The sequence below is a fragment of the Podarcis vaucheri genome (assembly GCF_965113315.1).
Source record: "Podarcis vaucheri genome assembly, chromosome: 1".
NCBI classification, from domain to species: Eukaryota; Metazoa; Chordata; class Lepidosauria; order Squamata; family Lacertidae; genus Podarcis; species Podarcis vaucheri.
Window position 1 is genome coordinate 59015966 of NC_138759.1, and position 17447 is coordinate 59033412.

The 17447-nt window shown below is 40.3% G+C and overlaps 1 protein-coding gene across 1 annotated transcript in view; it reads right to left on the reverse strand.

Annotated features, from left to right (window-relative positions):
- The window catches only part of PDHX (pyruvate dehydrogenase complex component X), a 45299-nt gene that overhangs the window by 7441 nt on the left and 20411 nt on the right, over window positions 1-17447 (reverse strand). The window contains exons 6-9 of the mRNA XM_082225607.1: window positions 13359-13530; window positions 12148-12295; window positions 4422-4480; window positions 121-279 (exon numbers count right to left, since the gene is read on the reverse strand). Coding sequence (XP_082081733.1) covers window positions 121-279; window positions 4422-4480; window positions 12148-12295; window positions 13359-13530 — 538 coding nt within the window. The remainder of the gene's footprint in view (window positions 1-120; window positions 280-4421; window positions 4481-12147; window positions 12296-13358; window positions 13531-17447) is intronic.

Genomic DNA, 17447 nt, shown 5'->3' on the forward strand with positions numbered 1-17447 from the left:
ATCCAACAGAGAAGCAGCTTTAAAGCAGTGTGTTTTTTCCGAGGTACACCATGTCTTGGGTTGCACATCTAAATGCCATTATGCTCCGAAAGATTGCTACCATGTATGTGGAATACCTACCTTTGCAGAAGCTGCAATTTCCTGAACTCCCTTGGCTGCAGCATCTTTTATGATTGGTGTAATGAGACCTCGGTCTGTTGCCACAGCGATAGAGATGTCTATAGATTGCTGCTGCCGGGGGCCCTCTCCATCCCAGGTCACATTCACATCTGGCATTTGCTGGAAGAAGGAAACAGAGGGAGGCGCAGCTGTTAAAAGAATAATAGCATAACCAATTACCAAGGAAAAGGAAAATCCTTTAGAATGTGTGGTGATGGAGGAATTCACATATGTGGAAAGGTTTGCCTTAAGCAAGACAAGGTTAATAATAACAAAAGATCTGCCATGTGAGTCTAAAAATAGACCTATCTTATTAGCTAGCATCCATGTATACCTACTTTGTCACAAGGCATGAATGTACAGTATACTGGAAATTGCACAGCTGCAGGCAGCCAAGAAATACACGGTTTCTGAACTGCTAGTGAATTATTAACAGACTCCAATCCCATCGGATATCAACCCTCAACTTGCAGATGCCTTGGAAACAAGAATTGTGGCTGCTGCCCTAATCATAAGGAAGTACATATGGATTTTCTGTTGCCACTTGATTCATAGGAGAAAATACAAGTTCAATGTTAAAAAGAAGAAAAACTCACGTCGACATATCCTTGTTAGCAGTATCTGCTCTAAATGTAAAACAAAATTTGACTAATTTGAAACTTGTTAATGTCAGAATTAAAATCACATTTTAAAATTAGATTGAGGTTTTTTTTGCATACAAATGGATATTTTGTATGAGAATGTTCTCATTTTTCCCCTACTCATGTTCCCATATTCATGGCTTCCATCAAGCTAATGTAACTAATTTATTTAAAACCTGTACATGATGAATTCTACTTGTAAAATTTTCCCATTGCTGATCACACAAATGGACTGAGCAAGACATATGTGTGCCTAAAGCAGTGGCATATGTGTGCCTAAAGCAGTAAATTAGAAAGGATTTCTACTTCCTAATTGTTTAACAATAGCAAATCAAAAATATTTTTCCCACCAGCAGTGGATATTATGTATGTGGAAGGACTATGAGCTCCATTCAATTCTGATATTTAAATGCCTGAACTCAGAATAATTCAATTCTAGGCTCTGGTTGAAGGATCTGGGGCTTCTAGTAAAACACAAGGTAGATTCCCCAAGCCTAAAGCCTGTTCATTCCTGGCTCATGTAATGTTTATATGTATCCCCAGTAGCTGCCATTTGCAAGTTTCCCTTTTCAGACGCAAGTCACCACACATATAGAAACTCGTTTGAAAGAAGTGGAACACGACCCTTTGAAAAGTTTCCTAGGATTGAAGTTGGAACATTTATTATTATTATTATTATTATTATTATTATTATTATTATTATTATTATTATTTCTACTCTGCCCATCTGGCTAGGTTCCTCTAGCCACTCTGGGTGGCTTCCAACTGAAGGTTAAAAATACATTAAAACATCAGTCATTAAAAACTTTCCTGAACAGGGCTGCCTTCCAATGTCTTCTAAATGTTATATAGTTGTTTATTTCCTTGACATCTGATGGGAGGGCGTTCCACAGGGTGGGTGCCACTACCTAGAAGGCCCTCTGCCTGGTTCCCTGTAACCTCACTTCTTGCAGGGAGGGAACTGTCAAAAGGCCCTTGGTGCTGGACCTCAGTGTCCGAGCTGAACGATGGGGGTGGAGACGCTCCTTCAGGTATACAGGACCAAGGCCGTTTAGGGCTTTAAAGGTCAGCACCATCATCAACACATTAGCTTATTTTCTACTTCCCTGGATGAAAGGAAGACTCAGTTAATGACAAAAAGATCCCTCAATGTCATGGACTAAGAAACTGAAACTAAATTCAATAAAGCAGGCTATTGGTAGATGTCTTGCCTGCTGCCAGGTCTGAGGGACATCTAGGCAAGGATGTTGATAATTGGTTCAACTGGAAGACAGGTGTTTGGCTGTTCTAGACAGTGCCAACGGATAAAGTTTCCGGTTGAGGAATATTTTTGATCTAGTTTAGAACCTGGATAAAAAAGGAAGCCAGTAATGCTTTCTACCATTAGCCGCTCTCTGTCTCAGAGGATCTGGACTTGGCTAGCACACTGCAGCCCTCAGCAAAGTCTCATTTGGATTACTGCAGGAAATCCTCTGTAGGGCTGCTGTTGGAGAGTTTAAAAGGCTGCAACTAGTACAGCATGGGAGACCTGCTTTTTGACAGATGCTAATTGGTCATAGCTAATAAGTATGTGATCTTTTAAGGATAGAAAAGTTTACTGAAGTATAAAATACCATAAGCCTCTTTACCTATACTAGCAGTACTCAAGCTAGAAAAAATAATACCAAATAAACCAACGAAACAGTATTAGTGCTGGGCCAAAAAGGAATATCAGGCAAGGGTTTCTTTTCAACTAAAAGACAAAAAAGCAAAAGAAGATAAGCTCAATGTTCAGTTTTCTTTCCATATTAAACCTAGGAAGAAAATGTTGGCACATGTGAAACTGAAACCAGTAGTCATTCCTTATCTGCACGGTGTAATGTAAACAATCTAGAAGAAGGTGGCTTCAAGGTCAGAAGCATGAGCAATGTGCCTTTGGGCCTAGAGAAGAGACAGAGAGAAAGAGCTCTGTTCTTCTCCCTGCAGGGAGGAAGAAAATCATCTCCAGATGCGAACCATACTAGCATCATGCTAGTGTCTGATTTATGGGCTAATGATGTTAAAAAGGTAAAGGACTCCTGGACGGTTAAGTCCTGTCAAAGGGGACTATGGGGTGCGGCGCTCATCTCGCTTCAGGCCGAGGGAGCCGGCGTTTGTCCACAGACAGCTTTCCAGGTCATGTGGCCAGCATGACAAAACCGTTTCTGGAGCAATGGAACACTGTGACGGAAGCCAGAGAGCACGGAAACATTGTTTACCTTCCCGCCACAGCGGTACCTATTTATCTTTCGAACTGCTAGGTTGGCAGAAGCTGGGACAGAGCAATGGGAGCTCACCCCGTCATGGGGATTTGAACTGCCAAACTTCCAATCGGCAAGCCCAAGAGGCTCAGTTGTTTAGACCACAGCACCACCTGCTCCCCTACTGATGTACTGAGCCATTAAGCTGTAAACCAGCACTACAACTTTCTTCCTGAATCGTGGGTGTGAAGTGAGTTTATTGAATCAGTGATTGTCTCCTCAAAAGGCTTAACAACGCTGCGCAGAGTGGAGCACACAGAGGAGTGTGCTGGACAGCTTGTGAGTTGGAAAAGATGCTCACAAATATTCAACAGAAAGGCGCCTTCACTGACAATGCTTTCTGCATGAAGGCCAAATAAAACTAGCACATTTTTCTTACAAATTCAGTGAGCTGATACAGATCAAGTGAACTGGAAATCCCAGAATAATGGGGAAATATTTTAGCTTCCTCTTAAGTAAGAAGATGCCCACATATGAGAAACATAATTTTAATTGAAGATGACACTCAAATCCTATCCAAGATAGCAGCCCACACAGGATTTGCTTTGCATAGTGCTAGAACTGAAAAACAGGGCAGACAGAAAATTTTGCATTTTATGCTGCTATGTAAACATAAACCCATGTTCAAACATATGGTACTTTTTTGGCAGTTGCAGGTGGTGGGGGTGCATTTATTCATTCACAACCAGATACAATGATGAATTGGACGTGAGCTAAGATAGTGAGGGTTAATCCAGATCAGACAGAGGTGCTGTTGGTCAGAAGAAGATCTGAATGGGGAGTGGGAATCTGTCCCATTTTGATATTAATGGTAGTGCAGGCACCTGTACTAGCTGCCATACCAAACCATATTCAAGGCAAGATGTGCTTAAATTCCACCAGCTTGCTCCCAGTAGTGCTGTCTAATTGGTAACAAAGGTTTAAAGATGATTTTAATCCGAAGACTAGATAACCTTGAAACAACAGTAGTCCATGTGTGTAGAAGAATTTAGATCAGCCTTTCCCCACCTGGAAGCAAGGCCGCTGGCCAAATTGGCTGGGACGGACAGGAGCTGTAGTCTAAAACATATGAAAGGTACCAGTTTGAGGGATGCTCTAGATGGTCTCTGGTATGGCAACAACACAGAAGCTGTAATCTCACCATTAAGAGAATGTCTATCCGAATGGTGACTAAGAAACTACTTCTGAGGCTAGCAAATATTCCAGAAGAACAGAGAAAGGGGAAACTGATTTTGAGCTGACTTCCAAGGCACCAAACCTTCAGTTAAGCCTAACTCAACACAGCACTTACCATTATTGAACACAGAAAATCTACAACTATCATTAAAGAATGGTTACTTACTTTCAGGGTAACTGCTGTTGCTTTGATAATAAAGTCATTCACTGACACTTTAATATCATCTGTATAAAAGAGAGCAAGAAATTAAGATACATAGTTTCAAGATAAACAGTCCACCTGCCCCAATTTGTACAATTAATATACGAGTCATTAGCAGAAGAACAGAATGACCTCTTAGAAAATCATGTAGTCAAAACCAGTTCTAATTACTTATCTTCATAGTAGGGGTGTTTTTATAGTACCATAAACTCAAAACATATTTCTGCTGTTGCTATAGGAAAACAACGATTTAGAAATGATATGCTATTAACTGAGAGCATATAAAGCAGAATACTTGCATCCTCTAGAGTCTACCAGAATGGAAAGTCTTTTTTGGTTTTTTTTAATGCATTCCACAATAATAATGTTTTATTTCCCCCCATTATTTTGCAGGTAACAGCAAGGAACAAACAAGACCAGCCCAGAAACTTGGGTGCCTTTTTAAGAGGAGATGTAAATACAAGGGGAAAATGGAGAACAAGACAGGAGATGGAAAACCACTAGTCACCAAAACACCTCCACCTATGAAGGAGAAAGGGGGGAAGGCTTATTCAAGACAAAATATGTAGAGATTTGCAATGATGGCCAAGATGCCTTTGCAGAAGTACAGCTGGAATTTCCTCATCTCCACTCTACTATCATCTCTTCATCCTCATCCCTGAGCTATGCAGCATCTTTACTGGGAGCATATCGATTAACAGTGTTATCATTTAAACCTAACTGCTTACAATGCCAAAGTCGGTGTCAAGATAGGCTATATTATTATCTTTTCACACAAGAAGTACAGCTCTTCTTTTCACACAGGGAAGCTTGCAAGAATACTGCGGCCACATAAGTTGGCTCAATTGAAGGGGCATTTTGCACTCAATCAGTATTCCACCGGGGCAGCATTAGGGGCAAAAGACCCAGAGGTTTGGTCCTGCCCATGTTGTTTTGGTATTCACACATGGTCTCCAGCGGCAGCAAGCAATAGCATGGGGAAAGGTGTTTCCACGTAGCTGGGTATATGTGAAGGAGCCCTTATTAGTGCACTGGATTATACAATCAAAAAGATGGTAACTAGAGCTGTACATCCAAGTTGAGCAGCCAAGGTTTCCAACTGACTCACTGAAATGAAATGTTCATTGACCACGTAACTTGGAATACAAGAGTACTGCTGAACTCAAAAATGGGGGAAAGATGCCAGTCATTCAGAATAAATACTGCTGTTATATCAAGCTTTCTGTAATCATTTACTGTAATCAAGTTAAAAATAAACATGATATTAAACCAGTAAGCTAAAGGCTTAAAGGTTACTTCATCAATTAAGGTAGTTTTAGAAAGCATTTTTAAATCTTAAGGGTTGTACCCAACACTGTGTATGTGCAGCTCTACTTACATGATGGGACTACCCTTCATTTCCTTATGTGCCCCCCAAATATGTCTCTAGAGCAGATGTTGAGGGAGGGTGAAGGGCTACAAGGGAGAAGAAAGGAGTAGGAGGAAGTTCAGTTGCCCAAGTGGAAGTCTGTTGTGCAAATGGGATGGCACAGCATTGGAGAGAACCCAAAGTGATATATTCATTATAAGTTTTAGTCAAAAAATATAGCTCTTAAGGTATAACAGCATTCTGGATGAAAGTGGTAAGGGTTCTAGTAAGATGTACTAGCAGGAATCCTTTTGCTGGCATTTGCTAGTGCAACAATTTAGCTGAATACAGCTCATAGCACATAAATGATTTCATATACCTACCTACCAACCAAAACACAGTTGACGTGCAACTATTTTTTGGAAAGGCATAAAAGAACGAAACAGGTTAATAATTATATTTAATTGAAGGAATAATGTCATACACAGGAATAATGTCATGCGCAGATTTGCTAACCTGAAGTCAAACATTTGTGGTAACAACACCAGCACAAAATATTATCCATAATTTTATCACACATACATACAGACCAGTGAATGACAGCAATGTGTAAGTACAGTGGTACCTTGGGTTAAGTACTTAATTCGTTCCGGAGGTCCGTTCTTAACCTAAAACTGCTCTTAACCTGAAGCACCACTTTAGCTAATGGGGCCTCCTGCTGCCGCCGCGCCCCCGGAACACGATTTCTGTTCTCATCCTGAAGCAAAGTTCTTAACCCGAGGTACTATTTCTGGGTTAGCGGAGTCTGTAACCTGAAGCGTATGTAACCTGAAGCGTATGTAACCCGAGGTACCACTGTATTACACACTGGTTTACTGTGATGCAAAGATCTACTGTATGTCTAAAAATACAACCAAATGAGAAAAACACAGAAAATAGAAATCTCATTGTTCAGTCTGATATTCTATGATGCATGAAATGGAATAATCAAAATAATTATCTTGCATATCTGTTCAACTGTAAAAGCAAAACATGTCATTGTGTGATGTCCCTTGGGGACTTGTCCTGTTCAGATTACTGAGATGAAGGCACTGGCAAATCATGAAAATTGCTTTAAAAATAGAAGTAAAGCAGGTAGGAACTCTGTTGCATAGTTGAAAATTCTAACACATTTGAAAAAGGTAAAAACAAACAAATCGTCCCCGATAACCCGCCCTTGTCCTTTCTGGTTTGGATACCACAGGGCAGTTCCTTCATTGGTTCAGGTTCTATTTAGGTATGTTGAGAAAGTTTAATAAAAATGGGTACCTGAAGCCTATTAGATCTGCACAAAATCAGAATTAATATTCAAAATTCCATATATATATATATATATATATATAGGAATGCAGCTTGCAGTTAGAACCACAACACTATGTCAGTATATATAATATAAGCAGCCAACAGAACTGTGGTGGAAAAATCCTTCATTAGGTTACAGTGAACTTTATTATGTCTTAGGTTGAAATCCTATATACACACTAACCTTGCTGGAGTTAAGTCCTATTGAACTCAAAACAAGCTACTCCTGAGCAGACGTGCACAGGGTTAGATTGTTAAAACGTGTTTCAAAATGTATCTGGCCTTCTTTGTTTTGAGAGGAGCAGTTTGTTTAAATCAATAATATGGAGCAAAAAATGTATTTTTCTGAGAGTAGTGTAGAAAATAAGTAGGAAGGTAGCCTTTAAACAAACAACAGAAAAGGGACACACAGTTTTCCTACAAAAATATAGTTGAGGAAGGTTCAAACCAGACAAAATTACTATGAACTTAACCCCCTATATATTTGGGGGTGGAGGGAGAGAATTTGCAGAACCATAGAAGAATGTTACCACCAATTCATATTGACCTTAGTTTTTCCACTGACCCCATGCCTGTCTCAAGCTGCATAATCATTTTCCCTATTTGTCCTAACAAAGTACACTAGCAGTAAGAAAAAATAATATAAATACCATGCAATGTTATTTAAGCCACAGAAATCTCTTGTTGGAGACCTGAAAGCTGGAAATCTCTTTTTCCCCTTCCCCCAATTGTAATGCTGTCAAGCGTCTAATTATGGGAGCTCAAAAACAAAACACAAACTTCAATAGAGTTAGTTTTATATTGGAAAACCAGAATCACCATATGAATAAACCGTACCTGTTTAGAATTCTAATGGAAGACTTTTGGCCTTCACATCGTCCAAGGCTGCTAATTAAAAAGGTAACCTTGAAATGCTTCAGCCAAAAGGCAAAGCCATTCATGTGAGGAAGCTTACAGTGGAACTTGTGGATTCTTGTTGCAGTTGGGAATATGGCCGTATCAAAGCAGTTTAACTCTTTGCAGAAGCAAAGCTTCCATTAAATCAAAATCCTTTGCCTGTGGCATGACATCCAGGTGACCCTGTTGGTCATCAAAACCAATTTACGAATGATCAGTGCTAAATGCTAGATTGCAACACACACACACACACACACACACACACACGAGAAAGAGAAGCCGATTACCAAACTACAGCTAAGGTTCAGAAGACTGTAAAGTGGTGCAAAGACAAATGCACCAGGTTTTGGAGCACAAATGGACTGTCACCAGAGGGACTGCATATCTTGAACACATACCGTAATTTTGAATTAGGAGAGTCAAGGAATTCCGCCCCCCCCCCTCAAGTATTGTCACTGCTGAAGAGACATTCGTTATATGAAAGACATCAGACTGCTTCTGAATACCTTTTATCTCCTTTATGCTAGGCTCACTTTGGAAGTTTCCTTTTGCTACACTTTCTACTAGGCTGTCTTCTCTCCCACCACCCAAGCTGTCTACATTTATGAAACTGAGCTAATTACTAGACACAAATATAGCCTTTGCTATCATGTGCTATCATGTGTACTATTTAGCATTTCTGGTTTAAAGTCTTTTGTACAATAGTGTCAGCAGCACTGATCTAAATTATCAGTTTCCTTTTTTAAGGGAGACTGAATGCCTAGGAAAAATCTGCTGCCTTTCTGCAGCCTAATGCAATATCTGTAGACTCTGGAGAATAAAATCTTTTTTGGGTTTTCCTGGTCTCAACCCTCCTCCTCAGCCACCAGGGTTCCTCTTGTCTGCTTTCCCTCACCTGTTTCCTGCCTGAAGGGGGCATGTACCCCCAGGGAAGGACCAACAGAGGGCAGTTGCCTCTCTCTCCACCTACACAAAATTCATTGTTTCTGTGCTAGACTTCTCCTTGGAAATGGCAGGCAGAGAAACTCACTTTTTAGGATGTTCCCCCTCCCAGGCTCAGAGGTACTTGCTGGGTCTCTGAGCACAACCAGTTGAGCCTGGGGAGATCTAAGAGAAGCTTTAGGGAAGTCATCAGTCAGCCCCAAGAGTCAGCTCAATGAAAACCATCCACAGAGGGACTCTGCTGGCAGAGGGATGAAGGAATTGGGGAGAGCCTCTTTCCTCTCAAGTTTCAGGCTAGGTCTCTGAAATGCAGAGGTCAAGGGAAAATGTCCTGCTGTCTTATTTACATCAATATCATCATTTAACATATTAATCGCTGAACATATTGAAGTCTCCATGTAAAATTGTTTTAAAAAATGGCCCCCCAAAATTTAACAGATCAAATTCACTCTAATTTTTGAAGCTGGGAAGGAGTTTTTTTTTGGGGGGGGCAAACCCCAACTCACAACTGTTCAGCTGAAGGGAGAGGAAGAGCTGGCTCTGTTTCTAAACCTGCCAGCTGCTCCAAGCTGAGGGAACCCCCATGTCTTGCCTTCTGTTCTGAACTGAGAGGCAGAACCTTGCTATGCTTGTGCAGGCTCCTGCCAAGCTTTGTGTATGGAGCAAGAGTGGGTTTCTCCAGGGCTTTTTTCCCCCAGCTGGAACTCAATTCTTGAACCTCTCAGGTGGGCGCCATTGCCATTATGAAAAAACAAGGGGAGGCGTTCATGGTGAGTTCCAGCACCTCTTTTTCTAGAAAAATAGCACTATCTGCACTGTAGCTCCAGATCTGGAGGAAATCTCAGGTGCATCTCACTCACCAGAGCCTGGCTCCTCCACCTGATGATGAGGACTGGTGAAATTCATGAAGTCATGCCCCCTAAGACACAGCATCTTCATGGGAACTAACCTTGTGAAAGATTTGCAGATCTTCCTCAAGAAACTAATCCTTTATCTCCCTCAGATTTTACAAATTTTACATATTCTTCCCAATCTGGACTCCTATTAAGTGGGCACAAAGACTGCTTAGTTCAACGATATATTTTTGTCTTGACCCCCCCCCCTCTCTCACACACACACCATCTGCAGCAGTTGTACTCATCGTTTGTTACACTTTATCGAATGAGACCCATTCAGCTTCAGACAGCTGTTTACGTGCGCCTATTTGTCTAACAAGGTGTTTTAGTCTATCTGAATCCTTAGAGAAAATTTTAAAATACAACCCCCCCCCAAAAAAAACCCCAACAACAACCCCTACTACTGTCGTCCAGATAATTCTGGCTTTTCACCTTTTATAAGAAACACATTCTCTCATGGCCAGTGCTGGGCAGGGCAAAATCAAAAGTAGGCATGGTCAAAGTGGGCATGGCTAGAGCTGAGAGTACATGGGCTGCTCCAAACACTGACAGCTCACGCTCTCAGTCTCTCATTCTAGCCTCTGCCCTCCAGCACAGGAATTAGGCTTCAAAAAAGCCTTGCATTGGAGAGGTGCGTGGGTTTATGGGTGAGCGAGCCTGTGGGCCAGAGCACTGTGAACCCCATCCAGTCCACAGAGCAGCAATTTCCCCATCCCTGTTTCACAGCATGTACTCATTTTGTAAATGTTTTAATTTATGTATAAAAAGTGAACCAGCAATTTTGAAGCGCCAATACCTTTTAAAACAGGGCATTTTAAATTATACCCCCAATCAGGGAAGCAATTTCATTCTCTGTGTTTAAAGCATTAAGTAATAGAGAGGCAGCACTCTCAATTTCAACGGAAAATCGTTACAGCCGAAACAGAATTAAGAAATCAAGGCAGCTTAAATGGAAATATGGGGAAAGCAAAATTGCTTAAATCAATTTGGTGATTTGCAGTGTGATGGCACGGGCTAAAGCCTGGACCGTGAGAAAAAGGGGAGGCAAACAAACCTGCCAAGCCAACCATTCGTTTTTGTTAGCTTCATCACTGCCCCCAAGTGGATATATCTTTTTTTCTTCTGGCTGCCTCCACTCAACAGCCCTTTAATCTCTTGGACTTTTAACCCGCCCAACCTACTCCCTGGCCTGAGGAGAGTGGTGTGGCATTTAGGTGTGAGGTGAATAAACAAGGCCTCAGAACATTTTTTCCCCAAAACATGTCATGGTTTTACTTAAGGTTTTAGTGAGACAACAAGTTAACAGTTTTTGTTTATTTTAGGGGGGAAACCCTAGGTTTACAGAGTGAGTAGTTACTCATAAGAGCAAATCAATAGAGAAATATGTACCTAGTTAGACCATTTCCCGAACCAAGTCAATAAGTCAACATTTCCACCTCTCAGTTCAGCTTCTAGGTCCCTTTCTGACCTCTCTGATGCAACGCCCAACTGTGCTTTTTCCACAGCCCTTTCTTCTCCCTCTCTTCAATTGTCATGGCTCTGACGCAACAAGTCAACTACCGTATTTTTCGCTCTATAAGACGCATCAGACCATAAGATGCACCTAGTTTTTGGAGGAGGAAAACAAGAAAAAAATATTCTGAATCCCAGAAGCCAGAACAGCAAGAGGGATTGCTGCGCAGCAAAAGCAGCGATCCCTCTTGCTGTTCTGGCTTCTGGGATAGCTGCGCAGCCTGCATTCGCTCTATAAGACGCACACACATTTCCCCTTACTTTTTAGGAGGGAAAAAGTGAGTCTTATAGAGCAAAAAATACGGTACCTTATTTTCTCGCTTGACTCCAAAGCTAATTAGAAAGAGTGTGTTTCCCCTTCATTGCTAGGTTTGTTTGTTTGTTTACTTAAAACACTTCTTACCCACTTTTAATTACTGTATAATCCCAAAGAACGGTAAAATGGAAAGCAACAACACATAACACATCACATCACAGTAACAACCCTAATTAAATTTCCTGTGCAGGAGAACCCCAGCAAAAAGTAATAATTTTACAAGAGGAAAAAAAAACATGAAGGAGTGAACAGTTTCATTCCTTCACGTGCAGGATAGTTTAATTTATTACCAGCAATGCTTAGCTGGGTTGCTGAATATATAAATACTAACCATCCATGACAAAGTATGCAGAATTGCTGACCAAATAGTAGATCAGGATAGATCAGCAAATGGAGCATATTATATGAAACAAAAATTTATAAATAGTAATAGTTCACCTTTTGCCAGCTCTTGCCTTAGTTTCATAACAGCACCAAGGTCACAATCAGCAGTTGCATATGCATGAGGTATGGTGGTTTTTGATTCTGTTAGCCTCTGAGCAATAACTCTTCTAATATTGCTAGCAGGGACTTCAGTGAATGTGCCCTGTAATAAAAAAACCCACACATTGCACATACTACATTAAAGGAAGACAAGTTCAATGAAATATGCTAATAGCAATAAATAACAAAGTTTGAATTTCAAAACAATATTGATGGTGAAAGTTGGAATGATGCGATCCACCCAGAACCATCTCTGCCATAAGGAAACTTTTCAAATGACCTCTCATCTTTTTGAACTCAGTACACACTTTTTTATTTTTATACTATTGAAACAAGTGATAGATGTATTTTACTTGAAGGTGTGCTCCTGGCCAGTTCATTTGTCCCCTACAAAAAAGAGGGAAAAGCCTCAACAAGTTTGTGTATCTCCCACAAGTCTTTTTTTTTTTGTGCAATTAAAAAAGAGCACCTGTGTCTTCTCAGATAGCACTGTATATTTTCTGGAGTTTCCATGATAGGGAAGCGATGGAGAGCCGGGGATGCCTTTTTTAACTGCAGAAAAAGAAAAGGACTAGGTGCGGCTAAGGGCCATGAGGCGCTTTTTAAATTCCCACCAACCCAAGAAAATGAGGGGAAGGAAGGGAAAAAATGCAGCAGGACCACAGAATTGTAGAGTTGGAAGGGACCCCAAGGGTCACCTAGTCCAACCCAACGCAATGGAGAAAACTCAATCTAAGTAGATCCTAAGAAATGCAACTCTTTTTAAAATGAGAGTGGGGTGGGGACCTTGCCCACCTTATAAGCTTAACTAATGTAATTTCGACAGTGCTATGTGACACTTGCACATGCTTATCCATGTCCCTGTGGTGGACATATGCAAAATGTTCTGTCTTCTTTCAACTGGGATGTGACAGATTCTAGAATTCGCTCCCTTCTTCTTCCTTGGCATCTCTCAAGTCCAATCTGCATGTGACTATGACAGAGATAGCCCTGTATCTATCTATTCCCCTGACCAGCTATTTGAACGAGATACTGTGATCTGAATATGAAGATCCGTCTTTGTTACTACAAAGCTTCCTTTTATTTTAACCCACATGACCGTGTTTTGTTTTGACCTGTCTGAAAATTCATGGGGGAAAGGCAATTAATTCTGCCATAGTTATTACCACAGAAGCAGGTCGACCTGGCACAGAAACAGGTGGAGCCAGAGGACGAGAAGAAGGAAGAGGTGTTGTTGCTGAAGGCACTCCAGGTTGTTGTGCAGGGAGTGAAGAAACCACTAGCTTTGCTGCTACAGGCTTCCCTTTCTGCTTCTGCTCTAAAAGCTTGAGGGCATCCCTGTTGTTTAAACGACAAATGCAAACACACTTTAGAATACAGTAAAAGCAGAAACGCAAAACAACCCACACCCCCGAATTAAAAACTAAATCTCTAATGCTAATGAGGATTGCTGTGAACCCCAACAACTGTTTGAAATATTTGCAAAGTTATTTTCTTCTTCTTCTTCAAACCAGAGCCACTTCCTGCTCCAAGTAATCCTCAACAATTATGGGAACAGTGGTTCACTAATATGCCAAGTTGTGGTATGGGGAGTGGGGGGGGGGAGAGCTTTTATCATCTTTCTTCCGCTAAGGCTACCTTTCAATTTTCTTGTTGCCCTTGAGATATATATTTCGGACAAACCGCATCCCATAGTGGGATGGGAATTTAATCCACGACAACTTCCTCACCTTTGAAATCAAATGTGTAACTTGGGTTGGGAGTGAGGGGTTGGCAACACAAAAGCTGAAAACGTCACAAGGCTGTGAGTTAGTACTGTAACAACACCTTAAAATTGTAGCTGGCAGCTGATCTGCTTTTTATATCACAAGACTAAAACTAAAATTAAAAACCCTGGGTGAGAAGACTGTGTGGAAAGTGTTTAATCCAAGATTAGAATTTATGAAATAGGAAGCAAACACATTTTTCATTTTGATTTCCTGCGCACGCAAAGTCTCCCTGCCCTGCCAACACCTTTTCTAGACACTTCTATTATTCTGTCCAGGGATTATGATGCAATATATACAGAACGTAATCTTCCCACAAGTTTGGTACATGAAATGCTCAGTACAAGGTACAGGTGAAGTTCCATCAGCAAACAACAAATTCTCCAGGGGTGTATATGCTTCCAGCCAATGTACTATTGTCATTTTCATGGTTACAGAAGCAGAATCACTTTTTGATTTTTAAAAATCTTACTCCAGTTATTTAAAAAGTCTTCAGATATGAAGAATTTAAACAAGTATCCCAAGAAGTTAAAATATTCAAATATGAGTAATTTGATTTATAACAGATTTTATTAATCCAGTGTACCAAACAGATCTTTCAAATGGTGCCATTTCCATAAGCATCCATGAGGTGTGCAGACTGTAGACTGGTGAGATCTCCTCTTTTTATTTACTGAAACACAAAGGTTCAATTGGTTCCTGGTTCAAAACAGTGGCTCAGGAAGGCAGAATTGAGGAATAGGGTTCTTTTTACATGGCTCAGACCAACAAATGGTTTACTGTAACAAATTTAATTTTGAATCCTTTAACACAAAAAAATCATTTCCCACAAATCTATTGCAAATTATTCAGAGATGAATAAGTAAAAGTTGATCTACCTTACGCTCATTACTGCTGTAGTTCTCATGTATCATGAGAGATTTCTCATCTAGTCAGTCCATACAGTCCCCCCCCCCACTTTACAATTATGGCTGCACATACAGCTACAGTTATTACTGTCAGCCTAGTACATTAAATGGAACAGTACCAACTAAACATTATTTTTCCTCTCAGCCATTTCTCAGACTGAGTAATATGCAGCTCAAATATCCACTGTACTTTACAAGACACAAGACAATAAGTTACTGGCGTATTTAAGGCTTCTAAAAATATGGATTGGATCCAGAATAAGTTGAACGTTGGTCTGCTTCTGTACGAGTCATGTGACCCATGCTGCACTCTCAATGTGGAAGAAGCACTTTTTCTGGGGCGAGAGCATAGAGCAAAAGCGCAGGATCCAAAATGGCCACTGCGATCTCACCCGAAGAAACAGGATACCCCATTTGTTTCCAGGACACTTGGTCGGTATGTGCTGGTTTCCTCACCAAAAAATAGGGAGCCATCTTGAGGGATATGCAGTCCCTTTCCCCACACCCTTGGGGTGAATTCTCGCTATAGCTAAGGAAATGTCTACATTAATGGTGGCTGACAAAGCTTCCCATTTAAATCGGGTCCAAAACCATGTTATATGTTGACATTTCCTTTAAATGTGGTTACAGCAGAAGGGAAAGAACTTGCTTCAGAGAGAGGGAGAATGAACTCACATTCCCGAGGCTGGTTCCTGAATTCTTAACCATGATTTAGAACAGGCACCCCCAAATTCGGCCCTCCAGATGTTTTGGGACTACAACTCCCACCATCCCTAGCTAACAGGACCAGTGGTCAGGGATGAAGGGAATTGTAGTCCCATCTGGAGGGCCGAATTTGGGGATGCCTGATTTAGAGGAAGTTAACTTTACATCCATACTGGCAAGATTATAACAAAAGTATCATTATTTACCTTTTTGTTTTATCCTCCTTTTCTCTTTAATTGGTGATTTAAAAAGAATACCTAGAAGGAATTCACTGCCTGAGGCTGTGATGATGACTACTAGCTTAGATGACTCTTTAAAGATTGGCTTTTTTGCACGCCACAGTAAACCACCATAAATTGCTTGCCATGATTGCAACTGCTGTGCTAGCATATGGAAGAACAAACCATGATTCCAGGCTTAGTATTATATACAGGCACCAAATGGTTACATGGAATAAGCCTAAAATAAGTCTAGGCTACATATCATGGTTTGTTGGGAGTAAAACAAAAGCCGTGATGCCTGGTTTGGGAGTAACATTAAAGCTAGAATTGAAGTTTGTTTCCTCCACACACCAGCCCCCAAAGGCATATTGATGGCAAACTATTAACTATGGTTTCCTGTGACATGTGAAGTGGGTCAATGTATCTAACAGATGCTATCAGCAATGGGATTAAATGGAACCTCAATGTTCAGAGGTAATAGCAGATACTGGAAGCAAACAACAGAACGGAGGTGCTACTGACTGCAAATAGTAATAGACTAGTTAGGATTTTCTGTCATTCATTCTCGTTCTTAAGGCGACTGTACTATTTTCTTATTTTGCACTACAAGACATCATTGGAAATCAAAGCCAGCGTACAACTGTATGTGCGAAACCTGTCAGTGGAGAAAAAATAACCTTGTTCCAAGTTACATAGATGCATTTTGGTAGGTAAAGAACAAAAAGAAGCCTGGGGAATTATATTACAGCGTTCATATAATGGAACATTGACTATTTTTAAAGACTGATATAATAAAGCCATAAAATTTTACAGTCTTCAATTTCTTAATTCAAAAAGCCATAACTAGCTTGTGCAGAAAGACTGGACAGCTTAAAATAGCTATTAGGAAATTTATACTGCTAGCTGCATTATTAATAGATTTTTCCTAATTCACAGAAATTTGAAAGTTGTGGTTGAAAGAAGTTTTCACCCTCATTCTCATACGATAAAATACCATTATCAACTCTTTCATACCATTACCAGCTTCAGTGACTTTGGAATAATTAACATATTCAAAGCACTATAGAAAATCTTAGTAACAGTAATAAATAATTACAAGGTTCAACAGGACAGGCCATTTGTCAGCCAGAAAGATGCTTAAATGTACTGAAAATTACATATATATCATGCATACATCTTCTTTTAGATGCCACAGTACCCCCATAAAATTTAATTGCTTCCCCTGCGACTTGCATAGATAATATATTGCTGCTAGTTATGAATTAATTTATTTGTGACATGCAGCGCTTTAGTTAATAATTATGGGAGCTGATCTGGCTCATTAAAATCAATAGGGGTTTTGCCACTGATTTTAATGAAGTATGAACTTCAGCCATAAACATCTGACCTGGTGTGTGAGCTTCCTTTTCACTATTGTTTAATTTACACAAACAAGTGTCACTTTGCCTTTTATTAGATGTTCTTAAAGTATGCTGTATATAGTTATTTGATTTTTTTAAAAAAATGCTATAATAGGTTGTGGATAGATCCTCATCACTGGAGGAAATGTGGTTATAGCCCAACACTTGGGGTATAAAAAAAATACAATTCATATTCCAATTTTGCATATAAGCTGGTTTCCAGGATTTCTTGGTTTGTGATACAAAAAGAGCAAA